The sequence below is a fragment of the Leucoraja erinacea genome, chromosome 5 (genome assembly GCF_028641065.1).
Source record: "Leucoraja erinacea ecotype New England chromosome 5, Leri_hhj_1, whole genome shotgun sequence".
NCBI classification, from domain to species: domain Eukaryota; kingdom Metazoa; phylum Chordata; class Chondrichthyes; order Rajiformes; family Rajidae; genus Leucoraja; species Leucoraja erinaceus.
This window is the reverse complement of record NC_073381.1, coordinates 39,454,756-39,480,858: the sequence shown is the minus strand read 5'-3', so window position 1 is coordinate 39,480,858 and position 26,103 is coordinate 39,454,756. Positions and strand designations below refer to the sequence as shown.

Sequence of the window (26,103 nt, the reverse complement as noted above, 5' to 3'; positions counted from 1 at the left end):
CAACAGGTTTGTCGCACCAACTGAACTTGGCTTGGGATAAAGCTGGATGCTGCCTCACGCAATAACTATTTCCAGCGTTTTCAGTTTTTCCAATTGGAGAAAATTATATTGTAGCACCACTTATTTCTGTCGCGCCATTGTAGGAGTAAAGTGAATACATTATACTTTATTTACTTAAATGTGACCAGGTTCTCTTTCTTTAAAACAAAAAGAGCCCCAGCAATGAAATAAAACTAATCCAAAAACTGGAAACTTTAAAATAAAATGTTCGTATGCAGCAAGCCACACGATTTGGTAGTTTGTATCTTTAATTTTTGTTCCAACTTCAGATCGGCAATTATCGCAAATAAAACGAATGAGCAGGTTTTCCGCAGGTGACTAAGGCAGCTGAGCAGATTTGCCGCAGGCAGGTTTTTATCTCCAAGTGTATGGAGTGGGCGGGTGGTTGAGAGTACAGCAGTGACGCCAGGAACTGGAGACTATATTAGTTCGGAGCTGCCAGAAATTAACTCACTAAAGGCAGCTCTATACATTGATAAAAGGGGATTTCGTTGTCGGATATTTCATTTCAAATTAACAATGAAGATGCCAAATTTCAGCCTCGCCTTTCTTCTGGCCATGGTCTACCCCGCCGTCCTGTTGGTAAGTGTTTGTGGTTTGTTGAAGTGATCGTATGGTCTTTATTCGAACGTGGTTATAGTTTGACGAGGTATGAATCTCCCCACGTGAGTTACAACGTCCCGAGAATGTGCCTAAATAGAGAAAATTGTGTTTAATTGTTCCTTTAAAATATCGTCTGGAAACATGAAAACACAATTACCTTGCAAGGGGACCGGAAATAATGTGATCGGATTTAACGTTGGGTTCGATTGTGCTCCTGGATCGGTCTGGCTTTTTATTATGCAATACACGTCTAGAGAGCACACTCCACACTCCCCTTTCCATAGACACACACACACGTAAAGTACCGAACCCCATCCAAACTGGAGTTACATTGATTTATTGTAACTTTCTTGCCCCTTTCGTTCTGTGTTTAGCTGAAGAAGAAGCAGCACTGTGATTCTTTGGTTAACCATTGCCGTGTACACTAAACTGTTGCACATCGCAGTGGGCAACATGAATGACACACCGATGAATGCAATCTGCGTGCGATACAATTACCTGAAGGCATAATTGTGAGCCAGATCCTATTCTGAATGTGATACAGCCATGAAATGCATTCCTAAAGGAAATCTAACATAGTTAGGAGAAATCCGAATATTTTTATTCTGTTAACATTTTTGCTCCGAGACGATCTTCTTTGATGTCCCCCCACCAGCAAGATTTTTGAAATAAATATTTAAAATATGTATGTGCGTACTTCTCTCAGCCTCTATCCCACGTGTTTTAATGACGTTTAATACACATCAACAAGACTATTATAATTAAAACTTTTAAATATAACCTATACTCAATGTTTTGGATACTTTAGATATTTACTCCTTAATCTGACTAAAAGAGCAACCAGAATATTCGTGGGGGGGAGAGAGAGAGGAGAGAAAGGGCGTCCTAGTAAGGATTTGGTCTACTTGATGCTTATTTTGTGCTTGTGTTGTTTCTCCACACTCACTTGTTTTAAGGTGGTTAAAATCTGCTTTTGAATTATATTGTTAATATTTCATAAAGGTCAACTCTTAGTTCACGTTCCTCCCAATGATCCATTCCTTTTAGTGGCTTTATCATCTGCTGCTAAATCCAATGTAATGGTTAATATTGGATAGCAGTAAAGGTCAACCTTAGTATCATTACCTCCCAACTGATTACTTACATAAGTCTAGCCAGGTGGTCTTTATCGGGATGTGAGGCTGCAGATCCAATGTAACAAAAAAGCTGGTTAAGATTCAGGGGTGCAGCAGCAGTCAAGGAAATAGGCAACGTTGGGTCATTTCGGTCTAAACGTAACTGTTTACTTCGCTTACATAGTGCTAGCCCCGTTGAGTTTCTCCAGCTTTTTTTGGTCCATTGCTCTGTTGGCCTTGGGTGTGAAATGTGTGCAAGGATGTCTGTATTGCAGTACATATATGGGAAGTCACAGAGCTGAGCCTGGCAACTTTAGATAGATCATATGTCAAATGATGGGCATGACTAAGAACTAAGAAATACTGACATGGTCTGAAGATGGGCGTGGGTGGAACACGGAAAGGTTGCTTTGGGCAAAATGTACATCATCCCCGCCCCCCAGAGCCACATTGGTCTCAACATGCTTAGGGATGTTATTGGCCTGACTGGATCTGCCACAATGTACACCTATGTACGAGACCCATTCATTGCCCATTCCTGCCTGCACATACACAGCACTCACTGCAAGTACTGGAAGAATCCAAATTGATTGTGTTGTGAAAATATGTCATTCAAATGAGACATGTACTAACCCTTCAAAAATATCTAAAAGTTCAATCCTGACAGTCTGCAGAACACTGAGTCTTGATGACCTGCCAGATATATAAGCCACTTTATAAAAGGTGCTTTGGCCTTTCAAACTGTTATTTGCTGGATATGATTTAAGTGTAATAATTACAGATTTACTGCATTTGATCTAATGAAAATCTTACTAATTTTAATCTTATGATGGATTGGTACTACATTTATGATTTATTGCATGTCAGGGAGGAGTGCCCAAGTAGCTTAGTCTATTGAGCATCAGACTTTTAAACTGAGGATCCAGGATCAAGTCCCTGTTCAGGCCCTTGAAGTTAAGCTGAAAAGAGTGCAAAGGAGATTTACGAGGATGTTGCCAGGACTTGGGGGAATGAGCTATGGGGAGTGGTTTGGCAGGCTAGGACTTTATTCCTTGGAGCACAGGAAGATGAAGAGTGATCTTGTAAGTGTGGAAGATCATGAGGGGGATATATAGGGTAGGTGTACAGAGTATTTTACCCAGAGTGGGTGTACAGAACAAGCTGTCAGAGGAGGTAGTTGAGGCAGGTACCATAACAACATTTAAATTACATTTGTACAAGCACATGGATAGGAAAGATTAAGGGGGATACGTGCCAAATGCAGGCAGGTGGGACTAATGTACAGTAGATGCGGCATCTTGGTTGGCATTGCCAAGTTGGACCGAAGAGCCTGGTTCCATGCTGTACATAACATGCAGTTAATATTCTATTTGCTATTTGCTTCCGGTTTTGATTATTGAATGCCATTTTCACCCTTGTAGTATTTTGCTGTTGTGGTGCAGCTTTATCTTCAGTTGGTTTTAATTAGCTAATTGTTAGTACCCAATTATCTGCCAACCATGTAATTAAAACCATTTCTGCAAAACTCTGTTTCATTGGCATGGCAAACCAACTGACTGGTGTAAAAACCTTTCAATTGGTTTGATATTTTCTACAAAATTCACGGAAGGAAGACAATGATCTTCTTTTATGGTTGTGTCGTTTATGTACCTGTGAAGAAAAAGACAAATTCATTTATGTGACCAATAATTGTTCACTCTTAATGGGACTTGCAATATTTTTGAAGGTGGCTCTGTGTCTATACCTTCATACGAGGTGTAGACATGTTTTGTTTCATTGACTTTGAGCCCAGTAATTATAATTATTGCTTACCTTGCATAAAATGTGACTTTTGTCAAAGATTGTTTAAATAATAATTTAATGAAAAATTATTTTAATTTCTTTATTTGTTCATGTCTTGGTGATTTTGTAAATGAAATTCAAAAAAGAAATGGGAGTGGACCATAGAGGCCATCTCACCTGATTTTTGATTCAGTGAGATCTTGGCAGATCATCTCCAATATATGATAACCCCACCCAATTGTCATATCCCCAAAGAATCCAGAAATCTATCATAGCTGGAAATATGCTCATTGACTAAGAATCCACTGTTTTTTGGATAAAGAGTTCCAAAGATTAAGAATTCTCAGGGTAAAGATTTTTTTTCTTCTCTCAGCCATAAAAGGTCACCCTCTTACCCAGAGGTACTGCACCTACTTCTGCAGAAAAAGAAAACAGAAGTCGTCATTCAGTCAATTCTTTCTAGATCCTGAGATAATCTTTCATTCCTCTAAATTATAGTGAATACATGGTCCCTCCTACGAAGCAGTGAAATGAATGTTCACTGCATTGAAAGGAAGTGTATCCATCCTTGGTTATGCAGAACAAAGCAGCATCGTTCTAACAGTGTGGACTTGCCAGTTGCAGCAAACCATCCCTCCTTTTGTACTGTGGCCACCCCTTGCAATGATATCCAATGAGGCAGCATAAAGTGCCGCAGGTCACAGTGCATCTTCAGACCCCATATATAAATATATGTAGACGAGCTTGTACATATTTGCCTTATGATGCTCGAGGATAAATATATATAACTTCACCAAAATCTGGAAGCTTTATGTTCCTCTGCCCACTCATGATGCCAACAGTTCACTTTCATTGTGTTTTTCTCGATTTTGTCTGTAAATATATATTTTTGCACATTGACATTGACTGGCCTTTCACCATTCTATACTGAGCAAGGTGACTAATCTCACAATTCACTACAATATATTTCTCTAGCCTCATTTTTTTGCCCACTCAAAAACTTTGTTTTATTGCATCCTTCTTGTGGATTGCTTTCCCAACTAGTATTGGATTTGTTCATTTGTGGAGGATTAATGATTAGAGTAAAGTACTGCATTTAATCGCACTCTCAAACTTTAAGAGTTTTTCTGCATAGACTTTCAGTGGAAGAGATGCAGACGAAATCTTATTCATAAGTGAAATAACTTAAGGTAACTGTATATTGATATCTGCTTATGTTTTACTGTTTCTTGTTGATTGCTGGAGGCAAATTCTGCCCTTTCAAATCCTCTGTAAGGGTGTGGTGACTAATGTAGCATTAAGACTTTTCCAAACAAATGAGTATTTATTTCATTGCTATGAGCAACATACAAGTCCTGATCAGTTGACTGAAAAAAGAATAACATCAAAGAGAGACCAAAATGAATCAAATCTATGTTTGTCCAAGAAACGCCAGGGCTCACCAGTATGCTCCATTAGAATGTGTTATTTACTTGTATACAATTATGTTTTAATGCATGTGTTGGAATTGAGATATAATAACAGTGTACTAGAGGAGGTGTTTACCATAGTTCACCGGGCAAAACTGAATCCTTCTGTTTTTCCACCTAGCTTCCAGACGTGCTCCATGGATGTTTTTAATCATAATTTACTGCGATTATTAGTTAAATTACTATGCATTCAATTATGAAAGGACACTCTGGGACAGCTTTTGCAAGCTACACTCTGGTGCGGAGCCCGAGCTGAAGGGAAGACTACTCTGAAAATGCGACATATAAACTAGTGTCTTAAATTCTCGAGTCTCCCCCATTTTCTCGTACTTGAATCAAAAGTTGGGTTTTTGTAACAGTTTTGTTACATTTCCAAAAAATATATATTTTTGAGCCCTATCATTGATTCTAACTAGCTTTGCCCGAAGGCTTCCAAATCACGCAAGTGTGAAATTAAAACAGGGCGGTTTTGTGTCTGGCACCATTCCTGACTGCCACTGGCATTGGACTTGACCAGGCCCACCTCCCGGATAGTCCAATCATGACTCCTGCCCATGCTCATTAACCTGGCATAGATATGGATGGCCAAACGCAATGTCCTCTAGAGTTTGGCCGTCCAATGGGGCTTCAAAGGGCAAAGTGCTGAGGCGCTAACCTAATGTCTCTGACAGGTTTTGACAGAAAGCACAGCTGGAGGCAGAGTTTTACCTCCAGGAAACGCTGCAAGGATTTTAAGTTCTTTTAATGCAGCTAACTTTCAGAATTAAGAAAATAACATTGAATTAAAAAAAAAAAAATTCAAAGGTGTCACGGTTGCACAGCTGCTGCTGTACAGCACCAGAGACCCGGGTTCGATCCTGACTACGGGTGCTGTCTGTGCGGAGTTTACACGTTCTCCCTGTGATCATGTGGGTTTTCTCTAGGTGTCCAGTTCCCTCCCATGCTCTAAAGATGTGTGGGTTTGTAAGTTAATTGGCTTCTGTAAATTGGAAATCGTCCCTAGCGTGGACTCTCTGGGCCGAAGGATATGTTTCCACACTATCTCTAAAGTCTAAAGTCAAATTAATTCTTAAATACGTCATTAAAACATCATATTTTTGCTTACTTTCCCTTGTGCTTTTATCAGCTTGGCTAGAGTTTGCATTTTAACCCATGCAATTCTTTAAAATGCCTGCAAAGCTGGGCTGGACTCGATAGAGAGTCCAGGCTTGGGGTGTGCTAACTGGTGCGACACTCAGTAATCTTGGAATTCCATGTCTGGTACCATGTACTTAAAAGCGAAAGACTTGCTGAAGTTTCCATGGCTGAAACCCAGCTCTTCTGATTGAGACTGCTGACTCCAGCCCAGCAAGATTGGTAATCAAGTTCATGTCTAGATGGTTCTTAAATTAATATATTGCACTATTCTAGGTGTCACCTTTTGCATCAGATGTTGATCCTGTGATAATGAGAAGGATGGGATTAACTTTATTGTCCTCCCCAATATTTACTCCTCAATGAACATCAATTTAAAAATAAAATGATCTGGACATTATTATTTTGTATTTTATGGCAAACCACCTCTTTGAAAGTTCATGCCACACTTCCTACATGTATAAAATTATGGCAATTTTTTTGCAGCTCAGAAGGAAGTTTTAAAGTAGTTATGGAAAAGGACAGGGTGGTCCCCAAGTTAAAGTTCTGAAATCGAGTACAGCCAACTTTGATAGTATCAGACAGGACCTGCCCAGTGAATGGTAGTGGCCTGGAGAGTGTAGTAGAGCAGAGAGACAGGTATATAGATCCCTGAAATTGGCATCATATGGTGGTCTGAATGCTTTTGGTACATTGGCCTTCATCGGTCAGGGTAGTGGGTATAGAATTTGGGATGTTATGTTACTGTTGTACAAGACGATCGTGAGGCCACACTTGGTTCAGTTTTGATCACCCTGCTATTGGAAGGATGTTGCTAAACTGGAAAGAGTGCAGAGAAGATTTAATGGAAAGTTGCAAGAGTTGGAGGGCTGAGCTATAGGTAGATGTTGGGCAGATGAGGACTTTATTACCAGGAGTGTAGTGATCATATAGAGTTGTATAAAATCATGCGGGGAATAGAAACGGTGAATGCACAGTCTTTTATCCAGGGTAGGGGAAATCACCAACAAGAAGATGTATGTTTAAAGTGAGGACGGCAAGATTTAATTCGAACCTGAGGGACAACTTTTTCACTCGGAGGGTGATGAATACATGGAATTAGCTCTCAGAAGAGGTGGTTGAGACAAATACTATAATAGCTTTTAAAGGACAGTTGGACAGATACATGGATGGAGAAAGGTGTGGAGGGATCTGGGCCAAACATGGACAAATGGGACTATCTTGTCTAGAGCATCTTGGTCAGCAAGGGTGAATTATGCCAAAGGGCCTGTTTCCTTGCTGTATGAATCTATGAAGCAGTTCAATTCATTTTAGTTCATATTAACTCCATGTTTTACCAATCCCATTACCTCGAGATTTCCCCATTGGCTTGGAAATTCTTCTTCTTTGTGTCCTGATCCAATACCAATTTAATGGCATGAATTCTGCTTCAGCCACCCATAGGGTCAAGAATTCGTAATCACGCCCACTCTAAGATTTAATTCTCAAATCCTTTCCTTTCTGTATCTTTTATTAAAATGGTTTAGATCTCAAGATTTAAAAGAAAAATAAGTGTGGTTACTGTTAGAATGTTTTAAATTTTTAAAAAAACCCTTATTGGCTGTAAAATACCTCGGTGGTGAAAGTTGCCAGATGAATGCAATGTAGAATCTTTGTCTCTGATTTCTTAATTAGTATTAAGAAGGAGTTAAAATAGAGTATTATAATGAAACCACAGCAATTGGGAGCAATTTTTCAAGTTGATTGCTCCCATACGTTTTTTTTTAATGGAGAGCTTTAGTTATTGGAGCAGTATGAAATTCATTGTGAATGGACAAATACAGCTTTATGTGGAATATTGGTCATTTTCTAATCTAAACATAATCTGTCAGTTTTCAGTTATACAATATTAATTACAGGATGAGCCCAGCAAGGCATTGCAATCAGAATTGGCTACCAATTGGGGGAAAAAAGGGTATCTTATAATGCAATAGAGGGGAAGCAAGAAAATGAACATCTAAAAGGAAACTGATTTCACTAGAGAATATAATGCTTTATTTTCCCAGTAGATTTTCACTAGATCAAAAGATCGTTTTGCTCACTATTAATTACTGTGCTCACATTTTTAGGGAGTTGAGTCGGGGGATATCAGGAAGTTGGTACTCGCACTGGTTAAAAATCAACACCATAGGTGCAAGGACTTGCTTCTTTGTAATGTTCTTATATTTTAGATTAGTTCTGAATCGTCAATTGCATTCAAGTTAAAAGATAAATGTTACATCTGCAGATGTATATTCCATGTCGTCATCAATGATTTCCTGAAGTTTTTTTTACAGTAATTTTGTGGAACTAACAAAACCAATCCACATTTGCAGCAGTTGGAAAAGCAGTGTTATAAAGGTCCTCATATGCAATGCCACATTTATTCAAGATTATTATTTGGTTTTGTTTTCATGCTCCTTGCTGTTATTTAACATGTGGGCTCCTGTTGAGTGTTGCAAGCTATTCAGAAGTTAATGGAGGCATTGTAACTTTATGAAGCGGTTCAATATGAATGTATGCACTTGAACTGTTCAGTTGAAGATTTCTCCACTGTGGTCATGGTTCAGAGTACTAGCACATTTTTCTCATTCTCTCTCAAGGTCGGTTGTGTTCCAAAGTGTTGTCCTGGCATGTAATCAACGAGCTTTGCATTAAGGCATTCTTTACCATGCAGAACAGATTGCATGGTCAACTCGAAATTTTTCAATACACTTCTCTTCCCAATCAAAGCGGTGAAATTGCTCTCCCATGTGGAGTTCACCAATGGAACACAGTTAGCAAGATCTTGGTGATCAGTTGCAAGAACACTGGGCTTTCTTAATCAGACCGCATATCTGGGGGATTTCTAAACTTCCTTGTATTTGTACGGGAAAATATTGGCAGTTCTCAGAAGAACTCTTGACATTTGCCTTGGAAAATCCAGGAATCTTTTTATAAGCTGTGAAAGGCATGCGTAGTCCCATAGCATTACTCTTTATTATTATTCAATTATTAGTAAGTTATTCATTTTTATGTATTATACTGAAGGGCTGCCAAATTTAATTAGACACTATGTGCAAATGTCTGAAGAAGGGTTTCGACACGAAACGTTGCCTATTTCCTTCACTCCATGATGCTGCCTCACCCGCGGAGTTTCTCCAGCATTTTTGTCTACCTATGTGCAAATGTATGTTGAGTAAACACCTTCTTTCCCTCCTTGTTTTCTCTTTTCCCCTTGGTCTTGCAACATGATTGGGATTCTTTTCAACAATTTTGCCATATGCTGTGGTAGTGGCTGTTTGAGTTATAAAGATAGTTACATGCATGGAAGCAGACCTTTAGCCCATTTTATTTATGCCAACCAGTTGCTTATCTGCCTCAAACCATTGATTTGGAGCATATAATGTTTTGATTTGTTTTTTAAAGGAAAGTAGTTGAGATATTGGTGGTAGATATTTCCATGTGGAGCAAATTATTTCTGAAATTAGAGTGCTATTGGCCCCATATAATAAGATTATTGTATCATTTATTGAATGGAACGTTGCTATTTGGTCACACCATGGCTACGTCTCAAAGTAAATGACTAGACGCGTCTCTAGAACTGATGTGATGACTGCTGAATGCATAAAGAGAATAAGACTTGTTTTAGGTAACAACATCTGATGTTAGTGTGACCTTTTGATCTGATTTGATTGCATCGATCCTGTTATTCCGCGTCACCCTACCCTAACTTCTCCATTTCTATGCAGGGGCAAGAACCTAGTTTCAGAATTAATTTAACAGTTTGTCATTATATTACTTCCGTCCACATTGTTTCACTTCTAAAGGAATTGATCTCCATTTGAAATTCAGCATTGTATATTTTATGTAATCGAGCAACGTATTTAATCCATGGATTTCTATCAAATGAGCAAGGATTATTGACCAGCAATATGAATACTCAATGGTTTCTAATTTTAAGCACCATCCTATTCCACATAAAACAAAGTTTCATAGAAGTCGCAATCTGAAACATCACCTATCCATGTTCTCCAGAGATGCTGCCTGACCTGCTGAGTTACTCCAGTACTTTGTGTCCTTTTACAGAAGAGAAATTTAACTTCCTAATTCTTTGTTACAAATAGGTATAATATCTCGTCATTAAAATAGTCATTACCTAGGAACACACGCAAGGAATTTATTGTGTACACAAATATAACACCACATTGAAGCTAAATATATTCCTAAAGTCTGAATGTACTCGTGAAAAAATATTAATTTGCTTTTTCTTTCCCCGACTCAACAACAAAAAAAATTATTGGACAACTTCTCTTCCCTTAAAGGCTGGTGTGTTTGAGCAGGCGGGTACCAGTCTATAGCCCAGTATCTGTGTTACATGGTACATGTGTTACATGGATAGGAGATGACGTTTCTAAATTATTGGTCCACATAGCTAGTCATAGAGTGATACAGTGTGGAAACAAGACAATTGGCCCAACTTGCCCACACTGGCCAACATGTCCCAGCTACACTAGTCTCACCTGCCTGCAGTTGGTCCATATCCCTCCAAACCTGTCCTGTCCATGTACCTGTCTAACTGTTTCTTAAATGTTGGGATTGTCCCAGCCTCGACTACCTCCTCCAGCAGCTTGTTCCATACACCCACTGCACTTTGTGTGAAAAAGTTGCCCCTCAGATTTCAATTAAATCTTTTCCCCTTCATCTTAAACCTATGTCCTCTGGTCCTTGATCCACCTACTCTGGGTAACTCCCCGATCTATTCCTCTCATGATTTTATACAGAATGTATTTTTAATTTGTCACATACATATTTCTGCCTAAAGCTGGTTTTATAATCTTTAAAAGTAACAGTTCAATGGACCTACAGTGGCTTGCAAAAGTCTTCATACCCCTTGAACTTTTCCACATTTTGTCACGTTACAATCACAAACGTAAATGTATTTTATTGGGATTTTATGTGATAGACCAACACAAAGTGGCGCATAATTGTGAAGTGGAAGGAAAATTATACATGGTTTTCAAATGTTTTTACAAATAAAAAACTGAAAAGTGTGGCGTGCAAAAATATTCAGCCCCCCTGAGTCAATACTTTGTAGAACCACCTTTCGCTGCAATTACAGCTGCAAGTCTTTTGGGGTATGTCTCTACCAGCTTTGCACATCTAGAGACTGAAATTTTTGCCCATTCTTCTTTGCAAAATAGCTCAAGCTCAGTCAGATTGGATGGAGAGCGTCTGTGAACAGCAATTTTCAAGTCCTGCCAGAGATTCTCAATTGGATTTAGGTCTGGACTTTGACTGGGCCATTCTAACACATGAATATGCTTTGATCTAAACCATTCCATGTAGCTCTGGCTGTATGTTTAGGGTCGTTGTCCTGCTGGAAGGTGAACCTCCGCCCCAGTCTCAAGGTTTTTGCAGACTCTAACAGGTTTTCTTCCAAGATTGCCCTGTATTTGGCTCCATCCATCTTCCCATCAACTCTGACCAGCTTCCCTGTCCCTACTGAAGAAAAGCATCCCCACAGCATGATGCTGCCACCACCACGTTTCACAGTGGGGATGGTGTGTTCAGGGTGATGTGCAGTGTTAGTTTTCCGCCACACATAGCGTTTTGCATTTAGGCCAAAAACTTCAATTTTGGTCTCATCTGACCAGAGCACCTTCCTCCACATGTTTGCTGTGTCCCCACATGGCTTGTGGCAAACTGCAAACGGGACTTCTTATGGCTTTTTTTCCAACAATGGCTTTCTTCTTGCCACTCTTCCATAAAGGCCCAATTTGTGGAGTGAACAACTAATAGTTGTCCTCTGTACAGATTCTTCCACCTGAGCTGTGGATCTCTGCAGCTCCTCCAGAGATACCATGGGCCTCTTGGCTGCTTCTCTGATCAATGCTCTCCTTGCCCGGCCTGTCAGTTTATGTGGACAGCCATGTCTTGGTAGGTTTGCAGTTGAGCCATATCCTCTTTCCATTTTCGGATGATGGATTGAACAGTGCTCCGTGAGATGTTCAAAGCTTGGGATATTTTTTTATAACCTAACCCTGCTTTAAACTTCCCCACAACTTTATCCCTGACCTGTCTGGTGTATTCCTTGGGCTTCATGATGCTGTTTGTTCACTAATGTTCTCTAACAAACCTCTGAGGCCTTCACAGAACAGCTGTATTTATACTGAGATTAGATTACACACAAGTGGACTCTATTTACTAATTAGGTGACTTCTGAAGGCAATTGGTTGCACTGGATTTTATTTAGGGGTATCAGAGTAAAGGGGGCTGAATACTTTTGCACGCCACACTTTTCAGTTTTATATTTGTAAAAAAATTTGAAAACCATATATCATTTTCCTTCCACTTCACAATTATGCGCCACTTTGTGTTGGTCTATCACATAAAATCACAATAAAATACATTTACGTTTGTGGTTGCAACGTTACAAAATGTGGAAAAGTTCAAGGGGTATGAATACTTTTGCAAGCTACTGTATATGATCTTGGATGACGGTAGTTCAAAGTGCTTCCCGTAACTGCCAAATATTTACATAATAACTCCAATGGCAACAGTTGTTTGGAGAATATATTGGCTCTTAAAGGGAATGAATTCTGATTGTTTGTTTGCCTGTGTAGTTGCTCTGGAGGGAAAAATGCATATTTTCAGTCTGCCATTTTATAGTTACTGATAAAAAAAAATTCTGGCAATTCATGAACTTTGCAAAATATATGGAAGAATAAAACACTATAGAACTGGTTGTTAAAACAATATTCAATTACGAGTCATTTGAAATCTAAGTAATTTGCTTAATCTTAAAAAATCTAGCAAATCTGTCATTACATCATGCCCCCTCCCTGCCCCCCCCTTACCTTAGATAGTCTGGGTGAGTGGGCAAATGCATGGCAGATGCAGTATAATGTGGATAAATGTGAGGTTATCCACTTGGTGGCAAAAACAGGAAAGTCGACTATTATCTGAATGATGGCCGATTAGGAAAGGGGGAGATGCAACGAGGTCTGGGTGTCATGGTACACCAGTCATTAAAAGTAGGCATGCAGGTGCAGCAGGCAGTGAAGAAGGCGAATGGTATGTTAGCATTAATAGCAAAAGGATTTGAGTATAGGAGCAGGGAGGTTCTACTGCAGTTGTACAGGGTCTTGGTGAGACCACACCTGGAGTATTGCATACAGTTTTGGTCTCCTAATCTGAGGAAAGACATTCTTGCCATAGAGGGAGTACAGAGAAGGTTCACCAGACTGATTCCTGGGATGTCAGGACTTTCATATGAAGAAAGACTGGATAGACTCGGTTTGTACTCGCTAGAATTTAGAAGATTGAGAGGGGATCTTATAGAAACTTACAAAATTCTTAAGGAGTTGGACAGGCTAGATGCAGGAAGATTGTTCCCGATGTTGGGGAAGTCCAGAACAAGGGGTCACAGTTTAAGGATAAGGGGGAAATCTTTTAGGACCGAGATGAAGAAAACATTTTTCACACAGAGAGTGGTGAATCTCTGGAATTCTCTGCCGCAGAAGGTAGTTGAGGCCAGTTCATTGGCTATATTTATGAGGGAGTTAGATGTGGCCCTTGTGGCTAAAGGGATCAGGGGGTATGGAGAGAAGGCAGGTACAGGATACCGAGTTGGATGATCAGCCATGATCATATTGAATGGCGGTGCAGGCTCGAAGGGCCGAATGGCCTACTCCTGCACCTATTTTCTATGTCTCTATGTAGTATGCTGTCCAGTGTTGGACATTTCCACCCTAGGGAAAACGGTTCTGACTGTCTATCTTTTCTATGCCTCTCATAATTTTACATACTTCTATCTAGTCTCCACTCAACCTTTGATTTTCCAGGGAAAACAATCCAAGTTTATCTAGCCTCCCATTGTAGCAGAAACCCTCTAATCAAGGCTGCATTCTGGTACAACTCCTCTGCACCCTCTCCAAAGCCTCCACATCTTCCCGGTTAATGGGACGACCAGAACTGCGCACAATACTCTAAATGCTGCCTAACCAAAGTCCTCTGGGGCTGCATCATGACTTCCTGACTCTCATGCTCTTTCTGACTCTTGCAGACTTCCTGACTCTTCTTCTTTCAGTTAGTTTAATAACACTTGTACAAGTCATTGGAAGAACACATCCTGTTTGTAGTAAGTTTGATTTGTGTACATGTTGTGTGCTATTGAGTAATGATTTGTCACCACAGGAAGCCTGAAATAAAGTTTCACTTGCTGCATGGCAAGATCAGTATCAAGATACTGCAAAGCATAAACGTGAAAATCTTGCTTAACATTTTCTCCATAATTATGCACTTACTAATTCTGATTGGAGCTTAAATTGAAGTTTTTTAATGATGTGTACTGTTTCTATTTATCTCAAATATATATTTATCGATCCACATTTGAATCGTATCTTCACAGCAAAGTGTTTAACTTTACAGAATTAATGGAGTAATGTACATTCTGTCTAATCCCTCTAGAGATGTTGCTTGACCCATTGAGATACTGCTGCACTTTGTTTCACTCAAGATTCCAGCATCTGCACGACCTGTGCCTCTGGTTTAAAACGAAACACCTAAATTAAAGTATCCTTTATTGTCATTCAGACCTTCCGGTCTGAACGAAATTTCATGCCTTGCAGTCATACATATAATAAAATAACAAAAACACACAATAAGCACAAATTTAACATCCACCACAGTGAGTTCACCAGGCACCTCCTCACTGTGATGGAAGGCTAAAGTCTTTGTCAATTCCCTCCTTGTTCTCCCTCTGTGCTGAGGCGATCCAGGCTTCCGATGTTGTGACCCCGCCGGGTGATGGTAAGTAAGTCAGTCCCGCGGCTGCATCTGAGCTCCGCGAACAGGCCGGTTCAAACTCCACGGCCCGGGGTGGTCGAAGCTGCCGAAGCTGCCGCCCTCCAGTCCAGCGGACGAAGCTGTTATTGCAGGAGCCCCGGAAAAACAGGTCACCAACCTGTGACCTGCGAGCCCCCGACGATGTCGTCCACTGGCCCGCGGACTCCGAGGCTCCGAAGTCGGGTCGCCACCGCCGCCGGAACGCCGCCCCAGCCCCGAAGTCGGGCTGCCATCGGAGCGCCGCCACAGCCCCGAAGTCGGGTCGCCATCGGGCGCTGGAACCGCCACAGCCCCGAAGTCGGCCAGCCTCGCGCTGGTAAGTCCTGGCTGGCTCTGCCTCCGGAGCCTCGAGATCGGTCCCAGTTGGAGGCCGCCAGCTCCGCCATTAGGCCTCAGCGCAGACGGAGACGGAGACGGGGGATACGACAAGAAAAGGTCGCATTCCCCCCTGAAGGAAGAGACTAAAACAGGTTTCCCCCCCCCCCCCGCATGCACAATCTAATAACTAAAATTAACAAACTAAAACAGGACGAGAAAACAACAAAAAAAGATACAACAGATGGACTGCAGGCGAGCCGTAGCTGCTAAGGCAGCGCTGCCACTTCCAAAGCTGATTATTGCTTGTTATTTTCTTAATGTTTGTTATTTTCATAGCTGTTGTTTTACTAATAGCTAAATCTGATATCATTTGGAAATCAAATCCCCAAACTTATCTGAAGATTGAATAGAAATATTGTCAGACTTCACAATGCCGTTATTATTTCCCTTATATGTTTCGAAATCTCACACTTTGTATCTGACTCTAGCATCAGTTACGGCCACACCTGGCCCACATGCCCATTAATACATGGCTGACTGAGCATGGGATGATCTGCAGATAGGAAGTAATCACATAATCATTTCTCGATGTGTGTATATATATCTACTGATTTACGATGAATAAAGGAAAGACAGACAAGGTGTTATTGCGAGATTCCAAATTTCCAAACGTACAGAAGATAAGAACAGGAAGCTTAGGTTGACACAAAATGAAGAACAAGTTAGCCCACCGGTGGAATCATTTAGTTTTCCCTATCATTTCAGAATTATGTGATTGCACTACAGTCTTCTTGGGCAGTATCATGAGAGGCTGACTTGCTTCCACTCAAGTTTTAATGGATTCTGAGGTGACTGATGTGTTCAAAATGGACACTACGGGCTTTGGGGTTGTAGGTATCTGATCTGTTGGGCAGGTAAACAATCTGTGAACTGCTGTGCTCTGTCAATATTTACAAAGAGTTTCTATGTGGCCCTGATCCATGAGCTTCCATGATATTTACAATACCTTTCCAAAGGTTCCTTCCCCACCGCCAGTAGCCATGGCCCAGCAATTTCAAGGGGTCAATAAAGGTGGATATTTTTCAACTTGGCTTCTGAGCACATCCTTGAATCTATTCTTCTGTCTGACTAGCAATCTCTTACCCTGACTGAGGTGGGGTAGGACAAAGGGTTTTGTGTCACCATCTGTTGCTTGCCCATCAGGCTGAGCACTGAGTACAACTGAAGTCTCCGTGCTGGGGGTGTTGGTCTACAAGAGGACAACAATGTTGGATTATTTAGCCTACATGGAATTAGGAGGTCCATTGACAACATTAATGGTGTCTTCCCGGTGTCTTGAGGTGCCTACTATATGTAGAAATACAGGGGCCTTAGCTTGGGTTACAACATGGAAAGGTGAAAGCTGAAGATGGGTTTAGTTGTGGAATGTAATAGTGAAGAGGTTAAAAAGAGTGGATAAGAATGACTTATTTACCTCGGCATAAAGATCAATACCAGTGGTGCATGGATCTAAGTGGAGAACATGGGTTAGAATGTTCTGGGGAGGGGGGTCAAAAAAGCATTTCCTAAAAAGGCTTTAAAAACAGCAAAAACATCCTTAAAGTGTGTAAAAAATCGGTAGGTTTGGGCTAACAGTGTGTAGAGGTTGATCTGGAGCTGAAATGTGGGTTTCTGGGTTGGGTGGGTCTGCTTCTGCCAGTCCTGACATGATCAGTAGAATGACCTCATTCTGCACCGGATCTGTCAATGGATTCTATGTCAGGGTTTGACAGAATGCATCAGATTTAATCTAGGAGACTTAGGCAACTGATTCTTAAATTTCTTCTTGGCAGGTTTTTTAAAGCTTTAAAACACTTGGAAATTGGGCAATATCAGCACACTTCCGCTTTACAGCAAGTTGTGCTGATCATGAGCTCTGATTTCTGTGTTGTGGTTCCCATTTTGTGCAGGGAAACATAATTGATTTCTCTTCCAGCTGCTCACCTGGAATCTCTCTGGGTTGAGGAGGCTCCAAAATGACCAGTTTGATGGAAGTTTGGGGCCCAAAATGTAGGTTTACTTAGTTAAACTTTGATCTTTCAGCCAAGTGGAACCACGAGAGTTGGGGGCTATCAATGTGATGATGGTGTTTCTTCTTGCTAGGCGTAAATAGATTCATAGAGGGTGTTACAGTGGAAACAGGCCCTTCTGCACAAGTTACCCACACCAGCCAATATGTGCCATCCACACTAGTCCCATCTGCCTGCTTTTGGCCCATATCCCTCTAAACCTGTCCTATCCATGTACCTGTCTAAATGTTTCTTACACGTTGTGATAGTACTGCCTCAACTACCTCCCCTGGAAGCTCGTTCCATACACCACCACTCTTCGTTTGAAAAAGTTACCCCTCGGGTTCCTATGAAATCTTTCCCCTTGCTTAAATAGATGAAGTGTTTCTGTAGAAAGCCTGACAACGATCTGCTCTGAATCGTGCAAGATCTTTTGTTTTGAGCAGCTGTTATCCGTCAGAACCTTTGGTCCTCATGGGCATATATAGAAGACAACTCTGTGAATCGGTGCGTAAGCTGTTTGGACATGGTGAAACCGAGTTTTGAAGAATGAATTAGTGAGTGATATTGGCCCAAAAGAATCCTTCAGGTGGTGAGAACTTCGATTTCCCATAGTGTTGTGCTAAAATGGCAGGACGTCAATTATCATTGCGAAAGATTGGGAAATTTGCTGTGACTCGCGTGTTACAATGCAATAGCCACATTGAATTGAACTTCAATATTAGTACTGAATATCTTACCCATAACCTTCCACACTGCCAGTCCTGACATGATCAGTAGAATGACCTCATTCTGCACCGGATCTGTCAATGGATTCTATGTCAGGGTTTGACAGAATGCATCAGATTTAATCTAGGAGATTTAGGCAACTGATTCTTAAATTTCTTCTTGGCAGGTTTTTTAAAGCTTTAAAACACTTGGAAATTGGGCAATATCAGCACACTTCCGCTTTACAGCAAGTTGTGCTGATCATGAGCTCTGATTTCTGTGTTGTGGTTCCCATTTTGTGCAGGGAAACATAATTGATTTCTCTTCCAGCTGCTCACCTGGAATCTCTCTGGGTTCAGGAGGCTCCAAAATGACCAGTTTGATGGAAGTTTGGGGCCCAAAATGTAGGTTTACTTTGTTAAACTTTGATCTTTCAGCCAAGTGGAACCACAAGAGTTGGGGCTATCAATGTGATGATGGTGTTTCTTCTTGCTAGGCGTAAATAGATTCATAGAGGGTGTTACAGTGGAAACGGGCCCTTCTGCACAAGTTACCCACACCAGCCAATATGTGCCATCCACACTAGTCCCATCTGCCTGCTTTTGGCCCATATCCCTCTAAACCTGTCCTATCCATGTACCTGTCTAAATGTTTCTTACACGTTGTGATAGTACTGCCTCAACTACCTCCCCTGGAAGCTCGTTCCATACACCCACCACTCTTCGTGTGAAAAAGTTACCCCTCGGGTTCCTATGAAATCTTTCCCCTTGCGTAAATAGATGAAGTGTTTCTGTAGAAAGCCTGACAACGATCTGCTCTGAATCGTGCAAGATCTTTTGTTTTGAGCAGCTGTTATCCGTCAGAACCTTTGGTTCTCATGGGCATATATAGAAGACAACTCTGTGAATCGGTGCATAAGCTGTCTGGACATGGTGAAACCGAGTTTTGAAGAATGAATTAGTGAGTGATATTGGCCCAAAAGAATCCTTCAGGTGGTGAGAACTTCGATTTCCCATAGTGTTGTGCTAAAATGGCAGGACGTTAATTATCATTGCGAAAGATTGGGAAATTTGCTGTGACTCGCGTGTTACAATGCAATAGCCACATTGAATTGAACTTCAATATTAGTACTGAATATCTTACCCATAACCTTCCACAAGTCCGTTAACAGAGCTTCATCAGCACTGACGTTAGATTCAAAAGTGCTTAGTATAATAGTCAATAGTAAATTTAAAAAAAAAACAAATATATAAATAAGTGGTATCAGGACCTGGTAACGGGAGGTAAAATAACAAAAACAGACTTGGTTGGTAGTCCCCTTTCTGCGGAGTTTAATGTTATAATAGAGCGATTGTTTCTATTTTCTCTCTCTTTCTTTTCTAGGGTCTATTTTCTCACTTTACTTCCTTCTCTAACTTCTTTCCTAAGGGGCTTTCTTTTCCCAACACTCTTGCACTGCACGACTCTCTTGCACTTTCTTTACTTTCCTTACTTCTACCTTTTTCTTAAAGCTCAAAAAAATGAAGCGGTACAAAAAATGTATTAAGATATATGTGTTGTGTAGGATTGTAATTTACCGTACTTCTAATAAAAATAAAATTAAAAAAAAAAAAAAAAAAGATTCAAAAGTGCAGCTCACATAGATTTCCTGATTATTTTTTTTCTAGTCGATTTGAACTCATAATTCAGAAGTTTTTCTTTTAAACAATGTGTGTGAACCGATCTGTTTATAGGATCAGAATGATTCTCCTTAATGTTCATTAACAGTGTCTTCAGAGTTCAATATTTAGGATAAAGGAACTTGAGAAGGAATGTGGAATGAATTCAACGCTTAAACTCTGTTCATTCTGCACATTACCATTTACTTTAAAATTACAACATTCATTAACTTAAATTCAAAGATCTGGCAATCTCCCAGAAGGGAACTTTTGCCCACCTCATTGGTTTTGCAATATTGTATTGGGAAATTTGGAATTTCCTCATCAGTTTGTATTGTAGACCCTTTGAACATGGTTTCACAAATGCCACTTGGCTGACCTTCAAGCTGCCTACAATGAAACAGTGATGTTGAGAATTCATTATTTACAAGTTCTGTGACGTACTTTAGACCAATTTGTCCTGGCGGTTGCTGAAGTGAATTTTAGAGAATGGGACATATTAATATCATGATAGATTGCACAAAGTGTGGACATTCAGCCCAAAGTACAATAGCTGAGCAGTCAAAATGATCCCATCTCAAATCTTGGATAGGTAGAAAAGATGGCATGGTAATATTTTGAAGAGGAATGGTGCAGTTCTCTCTGCCCCCTCAGGCAATGTTTCTCAAGCACTCTGGTCATTAACACTTTGCTTTAATTTTCATGGGAGCTTTCTGTGTTCAATTTGGTTGCCATCATTCCTACTTACAAAAGTTACCCTACCTCGAAGGTGCTGCATTGGCTGTAAGCAGCTAGGGCTGTACTAAAGGAGATACAAATTGTTTTGTGTTGTTGCACATCCTTTTTCATTTTAGATCTTCTAGAAATGATAATTTGGACACTATTTTGGTTCATTTTTGCCTCCAGTGTGAAGAACAAAGACTGTTTATCATCACTGCATAGATTTTACATTTAGCATTTTGATATTAGAATGCAGTGCAACAAAATGAATTTTGATTTAATCCAAGGATATTAATATTTAATATTACACACAAACTGGAAATTTTTATGCAATTTTATAATGGGAAAGGTGCCGTTAAAAGAATCATGATCTATCACTGTACAAAAATGGGTCATGTTACCATTAGGTCTATGCTATAGGTTTCCTCCACATGAGTATTGCTTTTTTTTAAAAATTGTAACAAGATAACTGCTGTCTAGTTAAGGTAATGTATGGTCTCTGGTTCCACAATATGCAGTTATCTGCTGTAAACTATCCACACACCCTCTATGTAATGTCCCACTACTCATTTTTAGTAGTCTCATTGAGGGTGTATGTAAGAAAGTAGGGAGGGTCTGTGGTTTTAAAGATGCTCTTCCTTTATACAGTTGGCCTGTTTGCTTACTGAGGAATAAGCGGGAAAAAGTGATCTGAGTATTTAAGTTTTTGCAAGCCAGAACATGAGTTACCTAACAACTGGGTGGTGGCTGAGAAATGATGATTGCAAAACAGAAATGAAACATTGTGGGCTAGAAAGTGCACTAACAGCAATCCGCTCGAGCAAATGATTTGAGTATCAGAATTTTTAGTTTGTTCCATGATTTGGCATTACCCTAATGTTGCCAAGCAACCTAAGTAACAGTGGCTATTACAGCAGGCTCTGACTTGTGAATGGAGCTGCATATTTGTTCTCGGGGCAGGTACATTCAGGGTACAGGCAAGGCTGCTTGATGCTCCACTTAATATACCACTAGTAGGATCTGATTAACTTGCAAAGGCATGTCCTGAAATTCTGTGGTAAAATGTGATAGTCTGTTTATAGGAAGTCATTCAGATTTCTGCAATGCAAAGAGTAATGTTGCAGGATTGTTAATGTTGTAAGTCATTCTAGAACCTGTACAAGACCTGACAGTGTCTTTTGTGCCGGGGCTTTTTCAGCATTGTCCCTCTTCCATCATATTCAAAGCTTCTTTCCCCTAGGCTGCAAGAACTATAAAACTGGGACAAGCCTGCGGGGTCAAATGGTCTGTGCCTGAGCTGTAAATTAAATAAAATTTAAGGTGGGATTTGTAATTAAAATGGTTAGACTAATGTTTTAATTGGGTTGTAATATTCAATGTCTCTAATTGTATGATACTGAAAAATTGGACAAGGTGAGAGCCTATGTGTGCGAAAGGAAGTTGAATTGGAGAAGATGAGAGATAAAAACAAACCTGGTTTTATATTGAGGAAACTGAGAGGCTTTTTAGGAAGGGATTTCAGAACTTGGAACATTGTGCTTAAAAACATCAGCAGTCAATGGAGGGGCAAAATGGGTCAAACACAGGTTCAAACTTAGGAATACAAATGAGCAAGGAGGTGGAAGTATTGAACTGGATAGAAATGAAACAGTCCTAGTAAATATATTCCAATATTTTCCATTGTGCCATTTCTATTGCATAAAATAGAATTGAAATAAGTGCAATTGTTAAAGTAGTATTAAGGTCCTGCCTAAATTGGTGGATGAACTCAAATAAATTGCTGCGGAGTTGTGAATAACACAGGCCAAACAAATCATGGAAAGAGAGTTAATTTTGTTATGGTCTTAACACCAATAATGAGCAAGAGGAACATCAAGCCTGTTTTTCCTTAAACACAGTCTAGTGAATTATCATTGGTGATTACAGCTACCAAGGATAGGTTTTAATTTTCGCCAGAAAGAGCTGACTCTTTGTTTTGATTCTTCCAATAAGTTTCCACAGCTTTCAAATAGAAAGGTGAGATACTAGGATGTTAGGACAACCACTCCCATGCAACAGAATTTCACCAAATTTATCATTTTCCACACCCAATGCTCCCAAGAAAAAACCCTGAGCATTAGGTGGGTAGGATTGGATTAATGGTGATTGTACACAAATGCATGTCGCACACTACCCCATGCTGGTTTAGTTTGGTTTAGACGTGCAGCATGGAAACAGACCCTTTGTCTCATCGAATCCACACTGGCGATCGATCACCCATTCACATGGGTTTTATGTGATCCCACTTTCTCATCCATCCCCTACACAATAGGGGCAATTTACAGCAGCCAATTAACCTACAATATGAACGTCTTTGGGATGTGGGTGGAAACCGAAGCACCTGGAGGAAATCCACATGGACATAGGGAGAATCCAAGGTCAGGATCATCATGATTCCTGACTAGAGTTCTCAAGGCATCTTGACTAAATCTAAGTTCCAGAATAAACTATATAAATGAATATTTTAGAATCTTATTTGTATCAGAGAACCTGCAGGAACTAAACATAATTAGTTTTATTCAAGTACATTTGATTTTTTTTCCGCCCAACATAATGTGAAGAATTCCATGTGGATATGGGACCAGTGCAGTTCCCACAGTAGAATTGTTTAAAGTTTTCCACAGTTGAACTTTGTTTAAGAGTTATTATCAAATACATAAGAAAAGCTTCTTTCAAGTAAAATTTGGGAATCTAGTTTTTGGGAGAGAGCCAATACTGCAAGCTTTGACATTTTTTGGAAATGCTTTAAATAAGTGCTTTAAGTAGGCTCCAACTTTAGTTATATTAATAAATATTCAGGGTTTTGTGTTGTAAATGAAACAATTTTACACGACTGCAGAAAGCTACTGTGCAGGGGGATCAGGGTGTCTTTGTACCTGAAACACAAACACTGTGCAGGTACAGCAAATAATTAACAAAGACAAATGGAATGCTAGCTTTTTTTTTCCCCCCAAATGAGATGAAGTGTAAAATAAGGAAGTCTTGTTATAATTTTACAGAAAATAGGTGAGACCACACCCAGATTTTCAAGTACAGATTTGAAGACTTTTTATAACGAGGATTATATTGATATTGGAAGTAGTTCAGAGAAGGTTCGGCAGGTTGATTGCTTAAATGTAGGGATTATTAAACGAGGAAAGATTGGCTTTATACTCATTGAAGTCTAGAAGATTAAGAGCTGAGATCTTAACTACACGTAGGATTCCAGGGGTCTTAACAAGTCAAAAGGATGTTTTTCTTTTTGGGCAAATTCAGAGTTGGATAAAGAAATGGATGGCATAGTGGTGTAGGTCTGCATTGTCACCAGCCACTCTGGTTCGATCCTGATCTGCAGTGTAGCTGACAGAGCTTATATATTCTCCCTGTGAGCTGGTTTCTTACAGGTGCTCTGATTTCTTCTTGCATCCCAAAAATATGCTGGTAGGGAAATTGGCTACTGTAACAACACTTCCTCCTCGATAACCATCAATGCAGGAGCACTTCAAGGTTGTGTGTTCATTCCCCTGCTCTCTGGTCTACTTGTTCAATACCCATGACTCTGCAGCCAGACACAACTTCAACGCAACCTTTCAATTGTTACACAATGCCACTGTTATAGGATGAGTAACGAGTAAGGATGATTCAGAGTACAGGAGTGAGAATGTTGCAAGGACAATGTCACCAATACCAACAAGCTACTTGTTGACATCAGGAGGGGAAAGCCAGGAAAGATCTATCCTTGGTCCAGCACACTGATGTAATCCCAAGAAACGCCTATACTTCCTGAGAATGAGGAGATTTGGCATGTCACCAAATACTCCATCAAACCTCTACAGATGTACAGAAGAGAACATACTGGCTGGTTGCATTGGTAAATCGAATGCCCAAGATCGAAGGAGGATGCTGAAATGGTAGACACTGCCCGGTCCATCTTGGGAACAGACCTCCCCACCGTGGAAGGGATATACAGGAGGAGCTGCCTCAAGAAGGCAGCAATTACATCAAAGATGCCTGGCCATGCTCTCATCTTTCTATTACACAGAAACATAGAAAATTGTTGCAGGAGTAGGTCATTTGGCCCTTTGAGCCAGCACCACCATTCAATATGATCATGGCTGATCATCCTAAATCAGTACCCCGTTCCTGCTTTCTCCCCATATCCCTTGATTCCTTTAGCCCTAAGATCTATATCCAACTCTCTCTTGAAAACATCCAGTGAATTGGCCTCCACTGCCTTCTGTGGAATATTACCATACCATACCATCAAAAGAGGGTACAGGAGTCTAAAAACTGGTTCAACAACAGCTTCTTCCCAGAAATCATTGGGCTCGTGCACTCTGCACAACATTAACCCCACCCCTATCTCAGCAACTATGACCTACTATGGACTTTGGTTTTGTTGCACTGTCATTGTCTCTTTACCTAGTATTACTGATTAACATTATTATTGATTATTATGTATTTACCTCTGTGTCATTGCGTTAAAGGGCTGTAAATCTGCAACAAGTAAACATTTCATTAAAGGTTACAAAGTGTTGCAATTACTCAGGGGGTCAGGCAACATCTCTGGAGAACATGAGCAGGTGACGTTTCGGGTCATAACGCTTCTTCAGACTTCCTAAGGATTTTGTCATTCTTTTTTCAGCACCTATGACAATTAAACACTCTTGACTATTAGATTGCCCTCGGTGTAGGTGGATAGCAACATAATCAGGAGGGTGCATGGGTATGTGAGATAGGATAGGTTACTGGGAAGTAACTGAGTGAATGGGTTGTCCAGCAACCCGGCATGGACCTGATGGTCCTTCACCTCGGTGCATTAGAGTGCCAACTACTGGACATAGGATTAGCTAGAAAGGGAATCAGTCCCAACTGTACTGTAACCAGCAAGCTGATTGTCATGTTCGAAATTTTAAGAAATGGGCTTGCAGTTGAACATTATGGTCTAGAAATTCCAATCCATACAAATGCCAGATGTCTATGCTTAGGGGGTGCTGAAGACCATTGGGCAACCTGCACCCGTCCCACTGTAAGCTCAATGTTGTGCCTGACCGCAGTAGAGGCAGGCAGACAATGGATAATAATCAGGGTCTGGGGTCAGGCAGCAAACAAGGTCATCTGTACGAGGTAAGCTGTCTGTAAGATGGAAGAATTGGGTCCAGAAGGTAGTTTTTAAGAAAGAAGAGGATCGGGTAAAGTAACTAGAGGCAGAGGGGATGAGGGTGGGAGTGGTGATGGATGGGAATTGTGATTTGCAACATGTGACTTTACAATTTTGGGACAATTTCTAGATGGTCAGTTTGTGTTGAGTGACTCGTTTCAATGAGTTTGGCACCTCTGTCAGTGGGGTTGTTGGAACTAAGATCATGTTGCTGTAGTCTTGAAAGATTAAAAGTAAGTTTTGAACCTACCATCCAGTGTCTAGCACTACTTTGTTAGAACTTAGTTCTACAGCAGTAGCCAATGTTGGTCGACAACTAGGTACAATATCCTCACAGTGCTCTAAAGGAACTTTGCAGTAGAAATGATGTGATAGCATGCGTGACTGATGCATAAATTGTGTAATTTGTGTGAAGATTAATTTCTCCAGAAAAAGGAAACGGGCTGAATTTCCAGAGTACTA

General features: G+C 40.4%; 1 protein-coding gene across 1 annotated transcript in view; it reads left to right on the top strand.

The window, feature by feature from the left end:
- Positions 1-453: 453 nt before the first annotated feature.
- The window catches only part of LOC129697144 (syndecan-1-like), a 47,833-nt gene continuing 22,183 nt past the window's right edge, over positions 454-26,103 (top strand). Inside the window, exon 1 of the mRNA XM_055635396.1 lies at positions 454-642. Within this exon, the coding sequence (XP_055491371.1) occupies positions 580-642 (63 nt within the window). The 5' untranslated portion in view covers positions 454-579. The remainder of the gene's footprint in view (positions 643-26,103) is intronic.